The sequence below is a fragment of the Chiloscyllium punctatum genome, chromosome 15 (genome assembly GCF_047496795.1).
Source record: "Chiloscyllium punctatum isolate Juve2018m chromosome 15, sChiPun1.3, whole genome shotgun sequence".
NCBI classification, from domain to species: Eukaryota; Metazoa; Chordata; class Chondrichthyes; order Orectolobiformes; family Hemiscylliidae; genus Chiloscyllium; species Chiloscyllium punctatum.
In genome coordinates, this window is record NC_092753.1 from 82,054,624 (window position 1) to 82,075,388 (window position 20,765).

Below are 20,765 nucleotides of genomic sequence, written 5' to 3' on the forward strand. Positions count from 1 at the left end.
CCTGGTACAGTTGTGTGAGCCTGTGTTCTCAGCTTGGTGTTGAGTATGAGTGGCCAACTGTAGGGAGAGCAGGATAAAAAAATGGTTAGACTGACATGTTTTGTTTTCCCGCTGTCAGACAGTGTTGTGTATTCCTCTTGCTGCAGGCACACCACCATTTTGTGACCGTGTCTCCACAGTGGTCCAAGTTCTGGCTTCTCGCTCTGTAAGTTCTGATGCCACCACCTGGTGCCTCACTTCTCCACAGTTCCAATTTTATCTGCACCCTGGTGGTCCCCTTGTTTCTGAGCCTGGCTCATTGGTCGCAGGATTTCCTTAGAAGTTAAAAGTGAAGATCAAGCAACAATGCTAGCATTTTTATAGCCCCTTTAATGTAGTAAAATGATGAAAAGCGCTAAACAGGAGAAATTTTGACACTGAGTCACTTGAGGAACCATTTGGTCAGGAAATAAAAGCATGATCAAGAAGGTTGGTTTTAAAGAATCTTTTAGAGAAGGAGATGTGTAGGAGTGGAATGATTTAACATTTTTTATGGGACCTTGCGATCTTGTTCAGATAATCGATGTTCTGATAACTGAGGTTGCTCTGTACTTGTTGAAAATGCATCCTTCATTACTATTTTCGTTTGTACTTGTCCGGGAGTGAATTAAGATTCTTGAGTCATTAGAATATACCAGAATCCAGGATTTATAATTTGTCTTTTTCCCTTTGTCCTTACAGCTGGGAGAACAATGAAATTGAAAGGCTAAGTCCTTGGGACATGGAACCTATATCTGAAAATGGTGAGCAGCTGAAGTATTTTGTACAAAAATGAGTGCAAATCTGCACAAAATTATTTGAGATTTATTTCCATTGAAGGTAAATGTTGATCAATTTCAGGGTGATGTTATTTTCTAGGTGTACTGTTAATATTTTCTTTGTGGTAACCAATCTATAGTATAAGTAAAAAGAACCAAAATGTAATACCCAGTTTGCAGAGGGGAAGGCAGTGATGCAATAGACTAGTAATCTACACCCCATGCTAATGCTGTAAGAACAAAGGTTTAAAATCATGCAATCTAGTAGAACTTAATTTCAGTTAAAAGATCTAAAATATAAAAAGCTATTCTAATGGTAATTATGAAACCATTGTGAAACCATGTGGTTCTCTAATGTGCTTTTGGGAAGAGAATCTGTTTTTTGCTAGTCTGGTCTATGTGCAACTCCAGGTACAGAGTAATGTGGTTATCAACTGCACTCAGTTCAAGGGCAGTTAGAGATGGGAAAATGTGCTGGTCTTTTGAATGATACCCACAAGTATGAGTAAAGTCCTGCCAATGGTGAGATCAATTATTGTAATCCATTTTTAGTGGTATTCATTGAAGGTTAAATATTGTTTGGAACACCATAAGAATTTCTCTGCTCTGTTTTCTTATGGCAAATTCCCAAAAGGGAAGGGAGGACTTCAACTTAATTTTCTCCTCCAGCAATAAAGGCGTGCTCCGTGCTTCAGACTATATTTTCATATTGTAAGTGGATGTAAAGTGTTAATAGGCATGGCGGCACATTAAATAAAACAACTTATAAGCAAACAAGTTGGGAGCAGATTTTATTCTGTTGAGCCTGCTCTGCTATTCAGTTAGATCAAGGCAAATCTACTTGATTTGAATTCAGTGTTCCCATTTACCTCTGTTGACCTTTGTTCCATGTTAGTTAAGGGAATAAATCTACTTAACCTTAACAATAATTAATGTCCCTGCTGCCTGAGACAGAGTTCCAACGTGTCACAACCCTGAAAAGACAAGTTTTTCCTCACCTCTGTCTGAAAAAGGTGACCCCGATTTAGAAAGAGTGTCCCTAGTTTAGATACCAATAAGAAGAAGCATCCTGTCCACATCTAGATCATTATTGTCAAGATAATTCAGAATTTTATATACATCAATTAAGTCACCTCTCCCTCCATTGGAAAAAAAGCCCAGTTCAACCTTTCCTCATGAGACAACCTGCTCATTCTAAGTATCAATCTAGTAAACTTATTCTGAACTGTTATCAATGTATTTACATTTCTTGTTAAATAAGACAACCAAAGCTCTACACCATGTTCAAGATGGGTCTCCCAGTGCCTTGTATAACTGAAGCTCAACGTGATTTCATTATCATTTCCTCTTGTATGGAAAAAAAACATATTATGAGCCTTTGTATTTACTTGCATGATCACATTTTGTGACTCGTGGACGAGAACACTTACACCTGTCTGCATCTGTTTTCTACTGGCCAACCAGTCTTCTATCCATACTAATATATTACTGTTTACTACATGCACTTCTGTTTGTCCAGCAACCTTATATGGCACTTTGTCAAATACCTTCTGCAAATCCAAGTACACTGTGTCTACACCCTCCCCTTTATTCACAGCGCATTGCTGCTTTAAAAACTCCAATAAATTAGTTAAGTATTATTTCTTTTTCATTAACCCATGCTAAAGCCTTTCTGATTTCTTCTGAGTGCCCAGATATAACATGTTGATGATCAATTGTTTCATCTTGCCAAGAAGTCACGGTCACTAGCCTATAGTTTCCTTTTTACTGCTGCCCTCCCTCCCTGACTAGAGGTTTTCTCCTCTGTACATTCTAAGCCAATGAAACCTTTCAAGAATCAAGTGAATTTTGGAAAATTAATGCCAATACATCTACATGCTTGTTAGTGACTTCTAGTATTTATTGTAAATACACTCGGCATAGTAAAGGTCCCAAGATACTTCACAGAAGTCATCGAATACAATTTGGATATTTTGGAGGGTTTTGGAAATATCGAACCTGACAGTTGGGTAAGGCACACTTCAACCATCTGAAATCGAAGAAAAACTTTCTCATGATCTATTACTGCTCTAGCTTGTTCACACTTGATGGTGGAAAAGTCCACTCTTGACAAAATGCAAACTTTTAAAAATTTGAACACTTGTGACTATTTATGCAGTCCGGACCTTGTTTTAAAAAAGGTCTGGTGGTACAGTAGTAATGTCCATAACTCTGAGTCAGGAGACCGATATTCAATTTCAACCTGCTCCAGAAGGATATAACATCTCTGAACAGGTTGATTAAAAATGTCTAGAAGCTTATCAGTTACGTTGAATTAACGTAATAGTTAATCAGTGAACTCAGAACCACCTCTTGATATAATTGTAACTTTTGAAACTCAGCCAAACATTGTATAGTGACATCGTCATAACACTTCGGTGGGAAAAACATGTCAAAACTGCCCAAACAAGCAATCTTCTAACCCTGCTAATTCATTGTTTAAGTTCTTTACTGCTTTCTTTATTTTTGTTGAGGGCTGTATTTGATGTGTTTTCTAAACCAAAAATATGCTTCTATTTTCAAGCTTTCAATACTTCTTGTCATCCAGGATCCCCAAATCTTGCAATTCTTAGCTTTCATCCTCACAGGAACATGCTGGTTCTGAATTCTAATCAACTGGCCTTTAAAAGATTCCACTGTCAGATGTGGATTTATCCTCAAATAGCTGCTCTCAATCCAATTTCTCCAGTTCCTGCCTAATAGTATTGTAATTTAGCCTTAAACTAATTTTAGCACTTTCACCCAAGGACCAGTCTCATCTTTATCTATAACTATAGGCTGAGAGAGAAATCAAGTATCTGTTGTAACTACTCTTTGATGAAGGCACCTTTTTGTAATTTTATTACAGATTTGTTGGTCTACATTCCCTCCTGTTAGTAAGCCTACAGTATAAACTAAGCAATGAAACTGCCTCCTTTTTGTTCCTTAGTTATAAGGCAAATTGACTTAATTCTTATCTTGGGAGTTCCTGTTTCTCTAGCACTGCAATGATATCCTTAAGCAGTACTGCCATCCTTCCTTTTTGTGGCTTTCCAAGCTTTTCGGAGAATCTTGCAACTTGGAGTATTTAACATCCCGTTCCATCTTTCCTTACAATATGTTTCTATATTAGCACAACATCAGATCCAATTGGCAATCTGCACTTGTAACTCACCAATTTTATCAACCATACTCCGTGCATTCACATACGTGCAGTATCCCCATGATTTAGACTCCATTTTTCTTTCTGCAACTCCATTGATTAAATTTGATAGAATTCTACCTACTTTTTACTGAGTGACTTTTGTATTTATTTTAAACTGTTTTCTTCTGCTAGGTTGCTTTTCAGACTCAAGTTCTTCAAAATTAGCTGATTTTCAGACGCAGGCTATATCTGCAGCCGCTCATGAAAGAACACCTTACTGCCCCACATATTTCAACGAGCTACCCAACTACTTCCAGAGCTTAACTTAAGATTGGCAGGATATTAATCAAGTCTTGCAGGTGTCTGTTGGGGCTGTAACATTTTTGCACTGGGCGGCACAGTGGTTCGCACTGCTGCCTCACAGTGCCAGAGACCCAGGTTCAATTCCCGCCTCAGGCAACTGTCTGTGTGGAGTTTGCACATTCTCCCCATGTCTGCATGGGTTTCCTTCGGGTGCTCTGGTTTCCTCCCACGATACAAAAAGAAAATGTGCAGGTTAGGTAAATTGGCCATGCTAAATTGCCTATAGTGTTAGGTGAAGGGGTTAATGTAGGGGAATGGGTCTGGGTGGGTTGCTCTTCGGAGGGTCGGTGTGGACTTGTTGGGCCGTTAGGGCCTGTTTCCACACTGTAAGTAATCTCGTCTAATTATCAATAACTTAGATGAAGGCATGAAAATTTATTTATAGGTGACACTAAGATAAGTAGGAAAGTATACTGTGAAGACAGCAAAAGGAAGTTGTAGATGGATGTAGGTGGTTTAAGTGAATGGACAAAAGCCTGGATACAATATAATGTGGAAAAAATGGGAAGTTGTTCACTTTGGTAAGAGGAATAAAAAAAAGTGTTTCTTAATCAGAGAATGACTGCAGAACTTCTAAGGTGCAGAGAGATTTAGGCGTTCTGATGCAGGATTCACAAAACGTTAGTATGCAGGTACAGTGTGTAATCAAGAAAACCAATGGAATACTGTCCTATACTGAGAGGTGATGAACATAAAAGTGGGGTCGGTATTCTTGAGACACAGGGCATTGGTAAGAACACCTCTTGAGTACTATATGCACTTTTGGCCTCCTCATTTAAGAAGAGGTTTACTAGATTAATATCAGCAATGAGTGGGATGTTTCGTGAAGATGGGTGACACAAGCTTGTTTCCATTGGATTTTAGAAGAGTGAAAGTTGATTTGTTTGAACTGTATAAGATTCTGAATGATCTTGAGAAGATAAGTTAGTTCAGAACTAAGGGACACTTCAAACTAAGAGATATTTCTTTTAGGACAGATGAGGAATATTTTTGAGGATTATGTGAATTTGGAGCACTGCTTCAGAATGAGGACGGGGGGAAGCGGTCATTGAATATTTTTAAGAGGTGGATAGGTTCTTCTCAGGGGAATCCAGGATTATTGGGATAGCTGGCAATATGGAATTTGAAAGAAACTGATCAGCCATGATCTTATTGAATGGCAGAGCAGGCTCAACTACCTGAACATCATACTTATGCTCTTTTTTTTTGTATGTTTGCTTGTTTTTCTAATAAACATTGTTTAACTCACTTTTGTTTTCCTCTGTGTACAGAAAACACACAATCAAACTTCCCAAATAGTCACTCTGTCTCATCTCAGTCTGGTGTAATCTTACCCGTGCACTCCTAAGTATGTGATGACTAAATGGTTTAACTGTTTGTAGCCTACGTTAGACCACCTATGATGCAAAGCAGTCAAAAGACTTTTCTTTTTACAACTGTACTGACTACTTAAGCCTTTTGTTTAAGTTGAAACATGAGTGGATTTTTGAAAGCTGTGGATCATGATTTTTAAGTAGATTTTATCTGCCCTTCAAAAGTGGTTTAAGGCCCTGCTACAAGCCAGAATGGAGTCTGTTTGAACTTCGTGCTGTCAATTAACCTTGCTAAAAACAGGTTTCTTGCTGAATGGTTTATCTTTCCTGTGCCTCCCAAGGGAAAAAGAAAACAAAAAAAAACAAAAAATTGGATCTGTGAAAATTAGGAATGGTGTTTACTTATAAGTGCCATATTTAAAGATTCATACAATCTTCCAAACTCTGTAAAAATCCTCCCTCAAGTACACAACCTTGACTGTAACATGTTTCCTTCCTTAGTGCTAGCATGGATATAATGAATGATTTCCATGTAAAGTATTTTTGAAAGTGTTGCCTGTTCATTCTGTTTCACACTAAATCTGTTCACTCCATGAGCTAGATTATACAAGTTAAAGCAAGTCATTCTTGCACCCTTGTTGCACCCAAATAGACTGGGAGGCAATGTAACAAAATAACTATGCTTAAACATAAATAAGGTCAAGGTTTACAAATGAAAGCTGACCTAACCAAACCTTTAGTTTCTTATAACTCTCCCAAATATTATCTTAATTTAACTAATTTTCTTCCATCTCAAATGTAGTTAACTGTTTTTTATGCTTCTGTTCATATTGTAGCTGAATTTCCTGCTGATCCTAGTGCTGGTGTTCCTGTGACCGTGGAAGAGCTAGAAGCTCTGTTATACAGACCCCAAGAGGGAGAGTGGGGAGAAAAATCACGAGATGAAGAATGTGAGCGTATTATAAGGGGCATTGATGACCTTGTGACACTAGGTGGGTTCACAAACTGCATTTGTTTTCTGGAGATATGTATTTGATACTTGATGCAATCACTATTGCCAATGCAGTACAGTTAATGTTCAGTAGTACTGAAAATAATCTGAATGGGATATTATCATGGGGTCATACAGCATGGAAACAGACCCTTTAGTCCAACCAATCCATGTCATGTTCTCAAACTGAAATAGTCCCACATCTCTGCAGTCAGTCCATATCCCTCCAAATCTTTCCTATTCATGAACTTATCCAAATGTCTTTTATATGTTGTAACTGTAACTGTATCTACATCTACCAGTTGAACATAGAACATTTACAGCGCAGTACAGGCCCTTCAGCCCTCGATGTTGCGCCGACCTGTCATACCAATCTGAAGCCCATCTAACCTACACTATTCCATGTACGTCCAATGACGACTTAAATGCACTTAAAGTTGGCTAATCTACTACCGTTGCAGGCAAAGCATTCCGTACCCTTACTACTCTGAGTAAAGAAACTACCTCTGACATTTGTCCTATATCGATCACCCCTCAATTTAAAGCTATGCCCCCTCAGGCTCGCCGTCACCATTCTTGGAAAAAGGCTCTCCCTGTCCACCCTATCTAGCCCTCTGATTATATGTCTCTATTAAGTCACCTCTCAACCTTCTTCTCTCTAACAAAAACAGCTTCAACTCCCTCAGCCTTTCCTCATAAGCCCTTCCCTCCATACCAGGCAACATCCTAGTAAATCTCCTCTGCACCCTTTCCAAAGCCTCCACACCCTTCTTATAATGCTGTGACCAGAACTGTACACAATACTCCAAATGCGGCCGCACTAGAGCTTTGTACAGCCGTAGCATAACCTCACGGTTCCAGAACTCGATCCCTCTATTAATAAAAGCTAAAACACTGTATGCCTTCTTCACAACCCTGTCAACCTGGGTGGCAACTTTCAAGGATCTGTGTACCTGGACACCGAGATCTCTCTGCTCATTTACACTACCAAGAATCTTACCATTAGGCCAGTACTTTGCATTCTGGTTACTCCGATCAAAGTGAATCACCTCACACTTGTCCACATTAAACTCCATTTGCCACCCCTCAGCCCAACTCTGCAGCTTATCTATGTCTCTCTGTAACCTACAATATCCTTCATCACTATCCACAACTTAGTGTCGTCTGCAAATTTACTAACCCACCCTTCTACACCCTCATCCAAGTCATTTATAAAAATAACGAACAGTAGTGGACCAACACCAACCCTTGCGGTACACCACTGGTAACTGGACTCCAAGATGAACATTTCCCATCAACCACCACCCTTTGTCTTCTTTCAACCAGCCAATTACTGATCCAAACTGCTATATCTTCCACAATCCCATTCCTCCGCATTTTATACAATAGCCTACTGTTGGGAGCCTTATCGAACGCCTTGCTGAAATCCATATAAACCACATCAACCGGTTTACTCTCATCTACCTGTTTGGTCACGTTCTCAAAGAACTCAATAAGGTTTGTGAGGCAGTTCATTGATTACCCTCCTTATGTAAAAGAACTTGCCCCTCATAGTCCTAAATCTTTCTCTTCTTCCCTTAAACACGTGCCCTCTAGTTTTGACCTCCCTCACCCGAGGGAAAAGGCCCTTGTCATTCACCTTATCTATGCCCCTCATGATTTTATAAACCTCAGTAAGGTCATCCCTCAACCTCGTATTATCCGAGCCTCCACAAACGAAGCTGCATTATAACATTATTTCAACGAGCCACCAAACACTGCAGCACAGAGAAACTAAGCAGAGCTGATGAACTTGAAAGATCTTATGTAGATAACAAACAAAACTAATGTAATTTACAAAAATACCTTGCAAGAATTGTAACAAACATGACATTGGACAACAGGCAGAAAGCTAGCCACCAGGATACATGAACATCAACTAGCCACAAAACAACATGACCGACTCTCACTAGTATCCTTATATATGGTTGAGGAAGGACACCACATCCATGCTAGGACATGCCAACAGAGACACGCATGAGAGTTCCTAGAAGCATGGCATTCCAACCGGAACTCTTATCAACAAACACATTGACTTGAATCCCATTTACCACCTCCGAGAAAAAGAACAGGAAATGACATGACCATCAGTAATGATGTCACCGCAGGAAATGACATCACTAGCCCAAGGAAACTCAAACATATAAATATAAAGTGGGCTACCACCACCAGTGCTTCATTTGAAGGCTCACTGAAGATGTTACCTAGTATAGTGACGAAACTTCTGAAAATAAACCTTCCAGCTCAGCGAGCAAACTACATCCTCAACCTCCTATGTCCAATGAAAAAAGCCATTCCAGTGTCTCCTTATTATCTCTCATCCTAGTAAATCTTTTCTGAATCCTCTCCAATTTAATAATGTCCTTCCTTTAACAGGGCAACCAGAAATGCGCACCGTATTCCAGAAGAGGCCTCACCAATGTCCTTGCAACCTCAACCTGACATCCCAACATCTTATACTCAGAGGTCTGAGCCATGAAGGCAAACATGCTAAAAGCCTTCTTACCCACTTTATCTACCATTTCAAAGAAGCATGTACCCAAACTCCTAGGTCAATCTGTTGTACGATACTCTCCAGGGCCCTACCATTAATTGTATATGTTCTGACCTTGTTGCGATACCCAAATTGCAATACCTCACATTTATTGACATTAAACTCCATCTGCCACTTCTCAGCCCATTGACCCAATTGATCAAGATCTCTTTGTAATCTTAGCTTTCTTCATTGTCCACTATACTTTCAATTTTGTTACCATCTGTAAACGTACTTACCATACCCCTCCTATATGCTCTTACAAATCATTTACATAAATGACGAACAAAAGTGCACCCAGTACCGATCCCTGCGGAACACTGCTGGTCACAACCCTTTTGTCTGAAAAACAACCATCCGTCACCACCAACCTATTTCTTACCATTAAGCCAATTTTGTATCCAATCGGCAAATTTGCCCTGAATCTCATGTGACCTAACTTTGCCAGTTTGTATACCAGGCGGAACCTTGTGAAATGCTTTACTAAAGTCCATGTAAATAATGCTATGGCTCTGCCCTCCTCAGTCTTTTTAGTTACTTTGTTAAGTTTGTGAAACACTATTTTCCTCAAGCAAAACCATGCTGACTACCCTAATTAGTCTTTGCATCTCCAAAAGCATGTAAATCCTATCTTTCAGAATCATCTCCCAACAAATGTGGGCGGAACGGTGGCACAGTGGTTAGCACTGCTGCCTCACAGCGCCAGAGACCCAGATTCAATTCCCGCCTCTGGCGACTCTCTGTGTGGAGTTTGCACATTCTCCCCGTGTCTGCGTGGGTTTCCTCCGGGTGCTCCGGTTTCCTCCCACAATCCAAAAATGTTCAAGTTAGGTGAATTGGCCATGCTAAATTGCCTGTAGTGTTAGGTGAAGAGGTAAATGTAGGGGAATGGGTCTGGGTGGGTTGCGCTTCGGCGGGTTGGTGTGGACTTGTTGGGCCGAAGGGCCTGTTTCCACACTGTAAGTAATCTAATCTAATCTAAAAGATTTACCACCACCAAGGTCAGTCTTACAGGTTAATCGATTCCAGAGTTTTCCTTGCATCTGTTCTTAAACAATGGCACAACATTAACCACGCTTCAGTCCTCTGATATTTCTGTTATGACACAGTGGTGAACCTTTCTGCTAATTAAACCAAACACCCAGAAAACTTACCTTGCCCCGTTATCTGTTACAGTGCGAGTGACAGACAGCTCCCAACTTCCACTATGTAAAGAAAAAAAATCAATTTATTCTTTGACTCTAAAAATGGACATTAAACAGCAACCATTTACAACTCTATACCTTCTTTCTCTTAAATGTTTGTTATCTGCCTCCAACTCTGCAACAATATACTGTTCCTACAAAAGCTCGCATTAAAATTACATCAACTTAATTTCAAAACCATATAGCGGCAGTTGTCGGTGTCTTCCTCTGACTGAAGATTTCCCTGGGTCATCTTCGGTCTTTTGCAATAAAGATGTTTCATATGAAATAAGTACCTTTTTGAGTGAGTTTTGCTGGCAATTACCTTTCAATGGCTGTTGGTCTCACTGTCTAACTGTCAAAATGTCTTCTATTTTATACCCCCAGCATGGGATCATCTCATTGGTTCAATGTTGGCAAAACAATAAATTCAAAATAGATTGGTTTCCAGTATCCTGGGGCATTACGTAAACTAGTTTGATTCGAATTATTGTCGAAACAACTCTGGTATCTAGTTCACAGCCAAATGTTACATATTTTCAATTTTCCAGTACAATCTGAGAATGCTAGTGAGTCGCATAATAGGTGTCTACAAACACTCAGTGCAAAATAGCTTTCACTCTCTCAAAGGTTTCGTACACTCCTTCAACTTTATAACACTTCACACGTGTTTATAGATGATACAAGTATTTTTGCTAGAGGCGCTGCAACTTCCTCCCTAACTTCCCACACGTCATGGGATACATTGGATCAGGTTTTGGAGACTTATGTACCTTTTTATGTTTTCTAAGAACTCCAGCACTTCCTCTTCTGTAATGTGAACTGTGTTCAAAACATCAATGTTTATTTTCCTGAGTTCGCCAGTTTCCATTTCTTTCTCTATGGTAAAACTGACATGAAATATTAATTTGATGTCTCTTCCATCTCCTTTAATAATAGATATAGCAACTCCATTCAATGCTCCTGTGGATCTTCGTGCATATCCTGTATATTGTATGGTGGTTTCCTACCTTACAGACCTGAGCACCATTAGAATGAGACTCGTCAATAGATTTTACAGGTTTGTGTGCTTCCTCCAAACATATGTAAATGTGCTTGTTACCATAAATAATAAATGAATTTTTCAAAGTTTTTAGTCATTAAGTGTTTCAATCTCACATCTAGCTAATTATATAGCTATGTTAGATGTAAATAGGTATGTTTCAACAAGATTCTAAGGAATGAATGTTTAAATGTGGATGTGTACACAAGAAATAGTAAGAATTATATACATTTAGAACACAGAACAGGAATGGGTCCTTCGGTCCACGTGTTGGGCCATAAATCCCAAAATTAAGCTAATCTCTTCTGCCTGCTCATGGTCCATATCCCACCTTTCCTCACATATTCATGTGCTCATCTAAAAGTCCATTAAATGCCCCCATCGTATCTGCCTCCCATCACCTGGCAGCGTATTCCAGATTCCTACCACTCTGTTTTTAAAAAAAACCTGCCTCTCACATTTTCTTTGAACTTTACTCTCACTTTAAATGTATGCCCTTAGTTTTAGACATTTCAACACTGAGGAGAAAGATTCTGACCGTCAACCCTATCCATACACCTCATACATTTATTGACTTCTATCGTGTATCCCCTTACCCTCCGCTTCTCTGGAGATTAACTCCATCTGCCATTTCTCTGCCCATATCTGCAACTGATCTCTTTTCCGCTGTATTCTTTTCCACTGTACACTATCCACAACTCCACTGATCTTTGTATCATCTGCAAACTTATTAACCCACTCATCTTAATTTTCATCCAAGTCATTTATATGTATCACAAACAGCAGAGGTCCCAGTGCAGAACCTTATGGAACACTGCTAGCCATGTAACTCCAGCCAAAAAAACACTCTTATCTCTCTTCTTTCTATGGGCAAGCCAATTCTGAATCTACACTGCTAGGTCACTACGGATCCTATGCATCTCAATCTTCTGAATGAGCCTACCATGATGGTTCTTGTCGAAAGCCCTAATAAAATCCATATAGACAACATCCACTGTTGCAACCCCATCTCTCCCTTCATCACCTCTTCAAAAAATTCAATCAAATTCAATAAAATGTGACCTGCCCCACGCACAACCATACTGACTGTCCGTAATTAGGCCATGCTTTTCCAAATGCATGTAATCCTATCCCTAAAGAATTCCCTCCATTAACTTCTCAACTACTGATGTGAGTGTTACAGGTGTATACAGAGGAACCTGATTATATGAAGGACACGGGCAGGGAGTACTTCATTTGGTTAATCGAATGTTGGATAACATAGTTCAGCCAAATTTTGGGACCTTTCGATCTTTCTGGATAATCCAAAATTTGGATAATTGAAAACTGGATAATCGAGCTTCCTCTGTACTTCGCTGGATTATCCTTATTTCTCTTGTGGAATGAGGAACATTAGCTACTTGCCAGTCCTCCGGGACCCCTCCAGTGGCTAGTGAGGATACAAAGATCTTGGTCAAGGCCTCAGCAATCTCCCCTTTTGCCTTTCTCAATAACTTGGGGATAGATACTTTTGGGCCCTGGGGACTTGTCCACCTTAATGCTGTTCAAGAGAACCAACACTTTTTTTTTAAATTGATCTCAATGCCAGAGCATATTAGCATGCTTCACATAAATCTCACTATTCTCCATATCAGTCACCTCATTGAATACCAAAGTACTCCATACGGATCTCGCCCACATCATCTGCCTCCAAGCTTCCTCCTTTATCCCTGAGTGGTCCTGCCTTCTCCCTCACTAACCTCTTGTTTTTAAGGTATGTGTAGAATGCTTTGAGATTATTTTCAACCTGACTTGCCAACGGCATTTCATGGTCCTTTCTTGCTCTCCTAATTCCCTGCTGAAGTTCTTCCCTACTTCTTTTACATTCTTCACTGGCTTTGGCTGAATTTAGCTTCCTAAACATTTATATATGCTTCTTTATTCCTTTTGACTAAATTCATAATCTTCCTCATTATCCAAGGGTCCCCTTACTTTGCCATCCTTGTCCTTCCTCCTTCCTGGAGAATGACAAATCCTGAATTCTGATCAGCGGGACTTCACACAATTCCCACATGCAAAATGTGGACTTCCCTGATAACAGCTGCTCTGAATTAACAGCCCCTAGCTCCTGCCCAATACTAATATAATTTGCCCTCCCCCAATTTAGTATCTTCCTGCAAGATCTTGACTTATCCTTATTCATAGCTATCTTAAAACTTGAGTTGTGATCACTGTTTCCGAAATGCTGTCCTACTAAAATGTCAGTCATTTAGCCAGGGTCATGAGCCAATACAAGGTCCAGTATGGCCCCTCTTCTAGTTGGACTACCTCCATTCTGTTTCAAGAAACCCTCTTGGATGCACTTAACAAATTCTGCCCTGTCTAAGTCTCTTGCTGTGAGGGGGTCCCAGTCAATATTGGGGAAATTAAAGTCCCCTAATATGACAACCCTGTTGTTGCATCTTTCCATAATCTGCCTACACATTTGTTCCTCAATGTTGGCTGTTGAGGGACCTATAGTATGATCCTTACAGAGTGATTGCATCCATCTTATTTTTGAGCTGCATCTATGTTGCCTCAATGGATGAGCCCTCCAGTATATCCTCAGTGCAGATATGACATTCTTCCTGACGAGTAACAAAACTCCTCCACCTCCTTCTCGTCTAAAACAATGAAACCCTGGAATGTTGAGCAGACAGTCCTGTCACTGTATCAACCAAATCTCCGTAATGGCCACACCATCATAGTCCCATGTATTGATAGTCCCATCGATCCATTTGTATAATTATGATCCATTTTCAAAAATCTGTATGTGTTTACATCTCCTGTTTCTCTAGACCCAGAGTCTCCCACAGGGTAAACGACCTTTCCAAATCTACGTTTTCAAGTCCCCTAAAAATGTTCAATGTCTCAATAACGTCACTTCTCAAACTTATGAAGTCCAATGAGTACCGGCCCAACATATTCAAACTCTATAAATTAGACAATCCCACCATATTAGGTTCAACCATGTGAACCTTCTCTGGAATCTCTCCAGTGTCAGTTGACGGAGACTAAAACTGTTCATAGTATCCCCACTATGGTTGGATTAGTACCTTGCATTGTTTTAGCAGGACTTCCTTATTTTTATATTCTATTCCCTTTGAACTAAATAGCAGCATTCCACGTGTCTTCCCATTACCCGTTGAACTTAAATACTAGCTTTTTGTAATTTATGCAAGAGGACTCCCGAATCCCTCTAGGTTGTAGCTTTCTGCAGCCTCTCTCTATTTAAATAATATTTATTTTTTCTATGCTTCCTGCCAAAGTGCATAACCTCACATTTTCTGACATTATGTACTTCTACAGACTTGGTGTCATCTGAATTACTTACCTCCCTATCTCTGGTTGTCATTTTCAGACCTTAGTTAGAATTGACTTTCCTCATCCATGTTATTAATATTTCTTGCAAATAATTCAAGTGGCATTAGTTTAGAAAGGCATCATTGTCCAACAGCTCCACATCCTTCCTATAATGTGGCAATTGGAACTGTGTAATACTCCAAATGTGGCCTAACGAAAGTTTTATACAGCTGTGCCGTGACATGCCAACTTATATACTCAATGTTCTGCCTGATGAAGACAAGCATGCTGTACACCACCTTTACCACATATCAACTTGTGTTGCCAATTTCAGGGAGCTATCGACCTGCACCCAAGATCACTGTGTTTCTCAGTGCCTCTAAGGGACTTGCCATACATTCAATACTTTTGCATTTGACCTCCTAAACTGGGTCAAATTACTCTCGTCCAGAATAAACTCTATCTGCTAATTGTCTGACCAACTTGCCAACTGATCAGAAATTTGCTGTATCCTTTGACACTTCCTCACTGTCCACAAGTCCACCTTTGAACATGTAGTTCTGCCTTTCCTTGAGCCATGTCTTTGTTATTGCTACATCATAATTCTGTATGGTAATCTGTACTTGTTAGTCACCAATCTTATTAAATATTCTCCATGCATTCACATCAGTGCAGTATAGATCTGAGTTAGCCTTTTTATTTCTTCCCTTCTGCCACTCCACTTATTAAATTAGACAAAATTAGAACAGAGAATAATGTATCTTCGATTGTTTTGTGTACCCTGATATTGCTCTGTCAAATACTGTCTTTATTGCTACCCCTCCTGAGTTAGTTTAAAAGCTTACCCATCAGCATCAATAAAATGCCCTTTGAGGAACTCAGTTGTGGCTCTGTTTTGGGTGAAATCCATCTGGTTTGTACAAGTGCCATGCCCTCCACAGCCAGGAATCAACTTTCCCAAGAATTTAAAGCCCCCTCTCCCATACAGTTTTTAAAGCTGTGCATTCATCTGTCGCACCTTAACTAGTAATGCAAATCCCTCACCCCTTTTACATTGCCTCAAACATCTAAACCCTGAAACCTCAAAGCTGCCAGTCCTGCTTTTCGTTTAATCAAGTTTCTGGAATGGCTACACCATTGTGGTTCCATGTACTAATCCAGGTTCAAAGCACATCTACTTTACCTGTTATACCCCATACATTAAAATAAATGCCAGTTTTGCCATATTCATTAACCTGTTCTTCCAGTTAGACTGACGATCAATTTCTACCTTCTCGATCACTCCAAATGATGAACTAGTGCTGTGGTTCCTACCCCACGAACACACTAGTTTTAAACTCCCAAATGGCTGTTGTAAACCTTCCTGCAAGGATGTTGGTGCACTTCCAGTTTGGGTGCAACCCATCCTTCTTGTGCAGGTCCCTCCAAACCTGGAAGTGATACCAATGATCCAGATATTGGAAATGTAACCAACACCACACTGGTTCTTTATCCATGTATTTAACCTTATTGTTTTCTGGCCTGACTACATGCGATACCGGGAGTAATCCAAAGATTATAACCCTATAGGTCCTGCTTTTCAGCTTTCTGCCTAATTTCTTAAATTCCCTTTGCATCCCTTTCCCTCATCTCTCTTCATGCCTATCTCATTTATACCAACATGGACCACAACGTCTGGCAACAGACCATCCTGGAGTCTCATTTTCTATCAAGGAAATGCCTGTCTGTGCCCTGGAATATAGAATCCCCAGTTAATACTGCTTGCCTACATTTCAACACTCACTACTGTACAGCAGAGCCAATCATGGTGCTGTTGATCTGGCTGGTGCTGTTGCACAGTATCCAAAACACTAAACTTGTTTGAGAGAGGACTAGCTACAGGGGACTCCTGCACTGCCTGCCTGCCCCTCCTGGCAGTCAACTATCTATCAGATGTTTCTTTTAGGTGAGATCGGATAAGGGGAAGGAGAGAAAAGATGAGTGAAAGCTTTTGTAAGAATCACATAATTGAGTGTGTCTGAACTTGTTATCCCAGCCAATAAATGATAAACTGGAAGATGCTATGCTTATTGCTATTGAAGTTTTTTTTGTCTTGCATAGATCAGGACATTTTACAAAAATACAGTTCCAGGGAAAAGCCAACATATATGCTGCAGGAGAGGAGTGTTGTTTGGTTGGCAAGTGGACTCAAGTTGAGAAATTGCCATGAGGCGGGCACCCATTAATGCTGACAGTTAAGAGTCAGGCTTTGTTTAAAGGGGAGGCAATGGCCCAGTGGCATTATCATTAGCCTATTAATCCAGAGACCCAGGTAATGCTCTGGGGACTTGGGTTCAAATTTTGACATGACAAGTGGAATTTGAATTCAATACAAATCTGAGTATTAAGAGTCTGACCATGAAACTTTTCAATTGTCAAAAAGCTCATCTGGTTAATTAATGTCCTTTAGGGAAGGAAATCTGTCATCCTTATCCAGTCTGGCCAAGATGTCAACTACCTATAGCCTTGTAGTTGACTCTCAACTGTCCTCCGGGCAGTTAGGGATGGGCATAAATACTGGCCTAGTCAGTGATGCCCATATCCCATGAAAACCTCTTAAAAATTCAAAACCAAGCAAGTTAATCCTGATTGGTTGGGGCGTTGCTCTAAGAAATGAGCCAATTAATGGCTGTCGTGTATTTTGAGTTAAAACAGATGCAATGCATAATTGCGTTCTTTCAATCAGGTTTGAATTAAGATTAAGGGAGATGGGTTTAATGCTTTACACACAATATTTAGTCAAAGAGAAGCATTGAGGCGTTCTATGATTAACAAAGAATTAATTCAAATTTATTTATGGTTGCTGCTATTGCAAAATCTTCAATTAGTCACACTTGTGAAATTATTCAGTGGCTGTGGTTCCATATTGCTATTCTGTGTCTTAAAGAAAAGTATTTGGGGACTGATCTTTTTGTAATATATATTTGTATCGTGCAAAAAAAAATTATTCTGCAGTGCTGTTAAGTACCAAGATTTTGAAGCTGCTGCATTATGTCTGCATTGTGGTATAATTTGCAGGAGGATCAGTGCACTTGTATGGGAGGTGAGGTACATAGAGCACAATGCAAGAACTTTCAATGAACCAGATAGTCCTATTGTTTCATCGGCCAGGCGAATCACTGATCTGCTTCTCAAGTTCATTGAGTGAGTATGCACATTCTCTTTCCCCAAAAGAGAAAAGTTTAAGTTCTACCGTAGGATGTAAGAAATTGAATTCAATAATCTTGTAGTCTGGGGGCTAACCCCAGGAAAAACATTCTGAAAACTACTGATTGTCATTTTCTTATGCAGTCTCTCAGGATCGGGGATGGCCTGCTTCCACTCCAGTTCAGTACATTCTGAGATGGATGATAAATCCAGTGTGGGATCTGCAGCCTCTGCTATTTGTGGGCAGTGGGTGCTTATTGGTCGGGTAGACGAGTGGTTTGGAGATTTGTGCTTTCTCTTGGATGCCTCAACTTTAGCTTTTCTCATAATATGTTTGCCTTCCTGAATGATTAGATTAGATTAGATTAGATTACTTACAGTGTGGAAACAGGCCCTTCGGCCCAACAAGTCCACACCGCCCCGCCGAAGCGTAACCCACCCATACCCCTACCCCTACCCCTAACCTAACACTATGGGCAATTTTAGCAATGGCCAATTCACCTGACCTGCACATCTTTTGGACTGTGGGAGGAAACCGGAGCACCTGGAGGAAACCCACGCAGACACGGGGAGAACGTGCAAACTCCACACAGTCAGTCGCCTGAGGCGGGAATTGAACCCGGGTCTCTGGCGCTGTGAGGCAGCAGTGCTAGCCACCGTGCCGCCCATGATCTTTGCCGTTTTGATCAGACACCGGTCAACCGTCATTTATTAACAGTGAAGTTTGACCACTTGTAGGAACCTTTGAGATAATCCATAAAATGTTTCTGTTCTCCCTATGGGAGTCTCCTGCTGCATCTAAGATTTGAGGAGAATACTTGCTTCAGGAATCTAGTGTGAGGCAAACAAAAATTACAGTCCTCTCCAATCAAGTGAATCATTAGCACCTCAGTGTGAAGTATTTTGGCTTGCTGCAGTTGAGCCACTGGATTTGGAAGGTCTTATGAAGGCACAAATGATAGTACTTCCTCCAGTGCTTTGATGTGCCTGCTGTAGATTCAAAGCATATGAAAATGTGGGAAATCGCTGCTGTCTGGTCAACCATTTTTGATCTTGCATTTGAGATTCTGGTGATAGCCTTTCTGTTGGCTGTAGGCTGAGCTGACACATTGGAGGTAATTGTGAATTTTGTCATCTTTCATTGAAAGAAAGCTCTCAGGATCATGCCATTGATTTTAATTTTTGAGAGTAAGGTGCAGTGTTGTTGGAGCTGGTTTGAAGAGGATCTTTGTTTTCTGGGTTTTTAGCATACATTTTCTTGTATGCTTCAGCAAATGAGTTGATGGTGACTTGGAGCTCAGTACATGACTACCACTTGCATTCTGGAGTTTAGTTACTGACATGCTGGTGACTTCGGTTTGGATTGAAGATTGTATAGATTGAACAATTTCTCCTCTGTCCTATAAATTATCTCCATGCCTGTTTAGTTTTCTTGTCATTGATGCAATGGTGCAGCTTTTATTTACCCCAGTCTTCAGCGAATTAGTGTCTCTGGTTTCATTAGTGATAATCTCAGTTATTATGTCTTTGAAATAGGTGGAGGAAGGACAAATTTCCGTAGAGAATCAGATTTGTGGAAGATGCTCCAAAAACCTTCATGATTCACAGCTTTTGAGAGATTGAAAATGGCTATGTACAGAGGTTGCTATTATGTTGAGCATTTTTCTTGGATTTCCTTAGCAGTGTGCGAAAACATGACTATAAAACTGGAAGACCATCTTCGACCACTAGATGAATTTGATTAATAAGCTCCTTTATAATGAACTTCTCTGTGGCAATTATCTTTTCTGTAGTTATCATAATTGGACTTAGTTCCCTTCCTGAATGTGGTCACCCTGTGATCTCTCAACACTCCCTCTCCTCCCAGATGAGGAATGTAGTGTTGTACAGTCATACTTCATGTTTAGAAATTCAGCAGGGATTCTACCTGATCCAGCACCTTGTTTCTCAGCTTTGACCAATGGTTTCAACTGTGCTGAAGATCATGATTGGGTAGTGAAGAATGGAGTTGAGAGCATTCAAATAAAAGGCCAAATCTTAGCTGAAGTATTTTCCAAAATGCCCTGTTCATGACTGCTGGCAACCTCACCCTGTGTGGTTTGTGCTCCCCTCAGCATTTTGCGCCCTTCAATACTTGAGTCTCCAGATAATCTCAACAGTGCTGAGGAAATCGTGCATGTTGTCAGTCTGTCTAAGTTGGGGCATCTCCTGTAGTCTTTCTACCCACCATTGTTCTTTGTCACTGATTTTATTCTGTATTGTTTTTAAGCACCCATACTACTGCTATTCTATTGAGTTGCGGTGAAGCTTCCAATTGTCAAAGGCTTCCCACGTACACTTAGTATCTCTTGATCATTTTTGCCAAATCAGTTATGTTTCCATTTGAGAGGTCAAGATATCTTGATAGATGCTTAATATAACATACTTCAGGGCCAAGCAAACATTGAATTCATTATAGATCCTGGTGACTGGAGATTGAGAGTTTGGCAATCAACTAATTGTTAAGGACTACCTTGGGTTCTTTGAAGTCTTCTATTTTAATTTATTTTGCAGGTTTGCTATTGTTTTACAGGCTTGCTTCTGTTGAAAAATCTCTGTCTCTCACATAAAATATTGAACTAAGGTGTTTTTAAATGTACTGTTCCCAAGTAACTACCAAACTCAAAGAAAAAAGTTATTTACAGATAGCCCAAATGTTAGTCTGCAGTGAAAGTCACCTGACATGGCTGTTGGCATTCTTCCTGGATCAGTTACAGCTTGTGGAATTTTATTTTCTTGAGGCGGTTGCATAGATTTTGAATGCTCCTTTAGGAACTATCCACTTGTACAAATG

The 20,765-nt window shown here is 40.1% G+C and overlaps 1 protein-coding gene across 2 annotated transcripts in view; it reads left to right on the plus strand.

The window, feature by feature from the left end:
* The window catches only part of LOC140486459 (bromodomain and WD repeat-containing protein 1-like), a 212,412-nt gene that overhangs the window by 164,408 nt on the left and 27,239 nt on the right, over positions 1 to 20,765 (plus strand). For both annotated transcript variants that reach the window (XM_072585656.1, XM_072585657.1), the window contains 4 exons: positions 721 to 782; positions 6,473 to 6,628; positions 11,323 to 11,443; positions 17,804 to 17,929. In XM_072585656.1, coding sequence (XP_072441757.1) covers positions 721 to 782; positions 6,473 to 6,628; positions 11,323 to 11,443; positions 17,804 to 17,929 — 465 coding nt within the window. The remainder of the gene's footprint in view (positions 1 to 720; positions 783 to 6,472; positions 6,629 to 11,322; positions 11,444 to 17,803; positions 17,930 to 20,765) is intronic.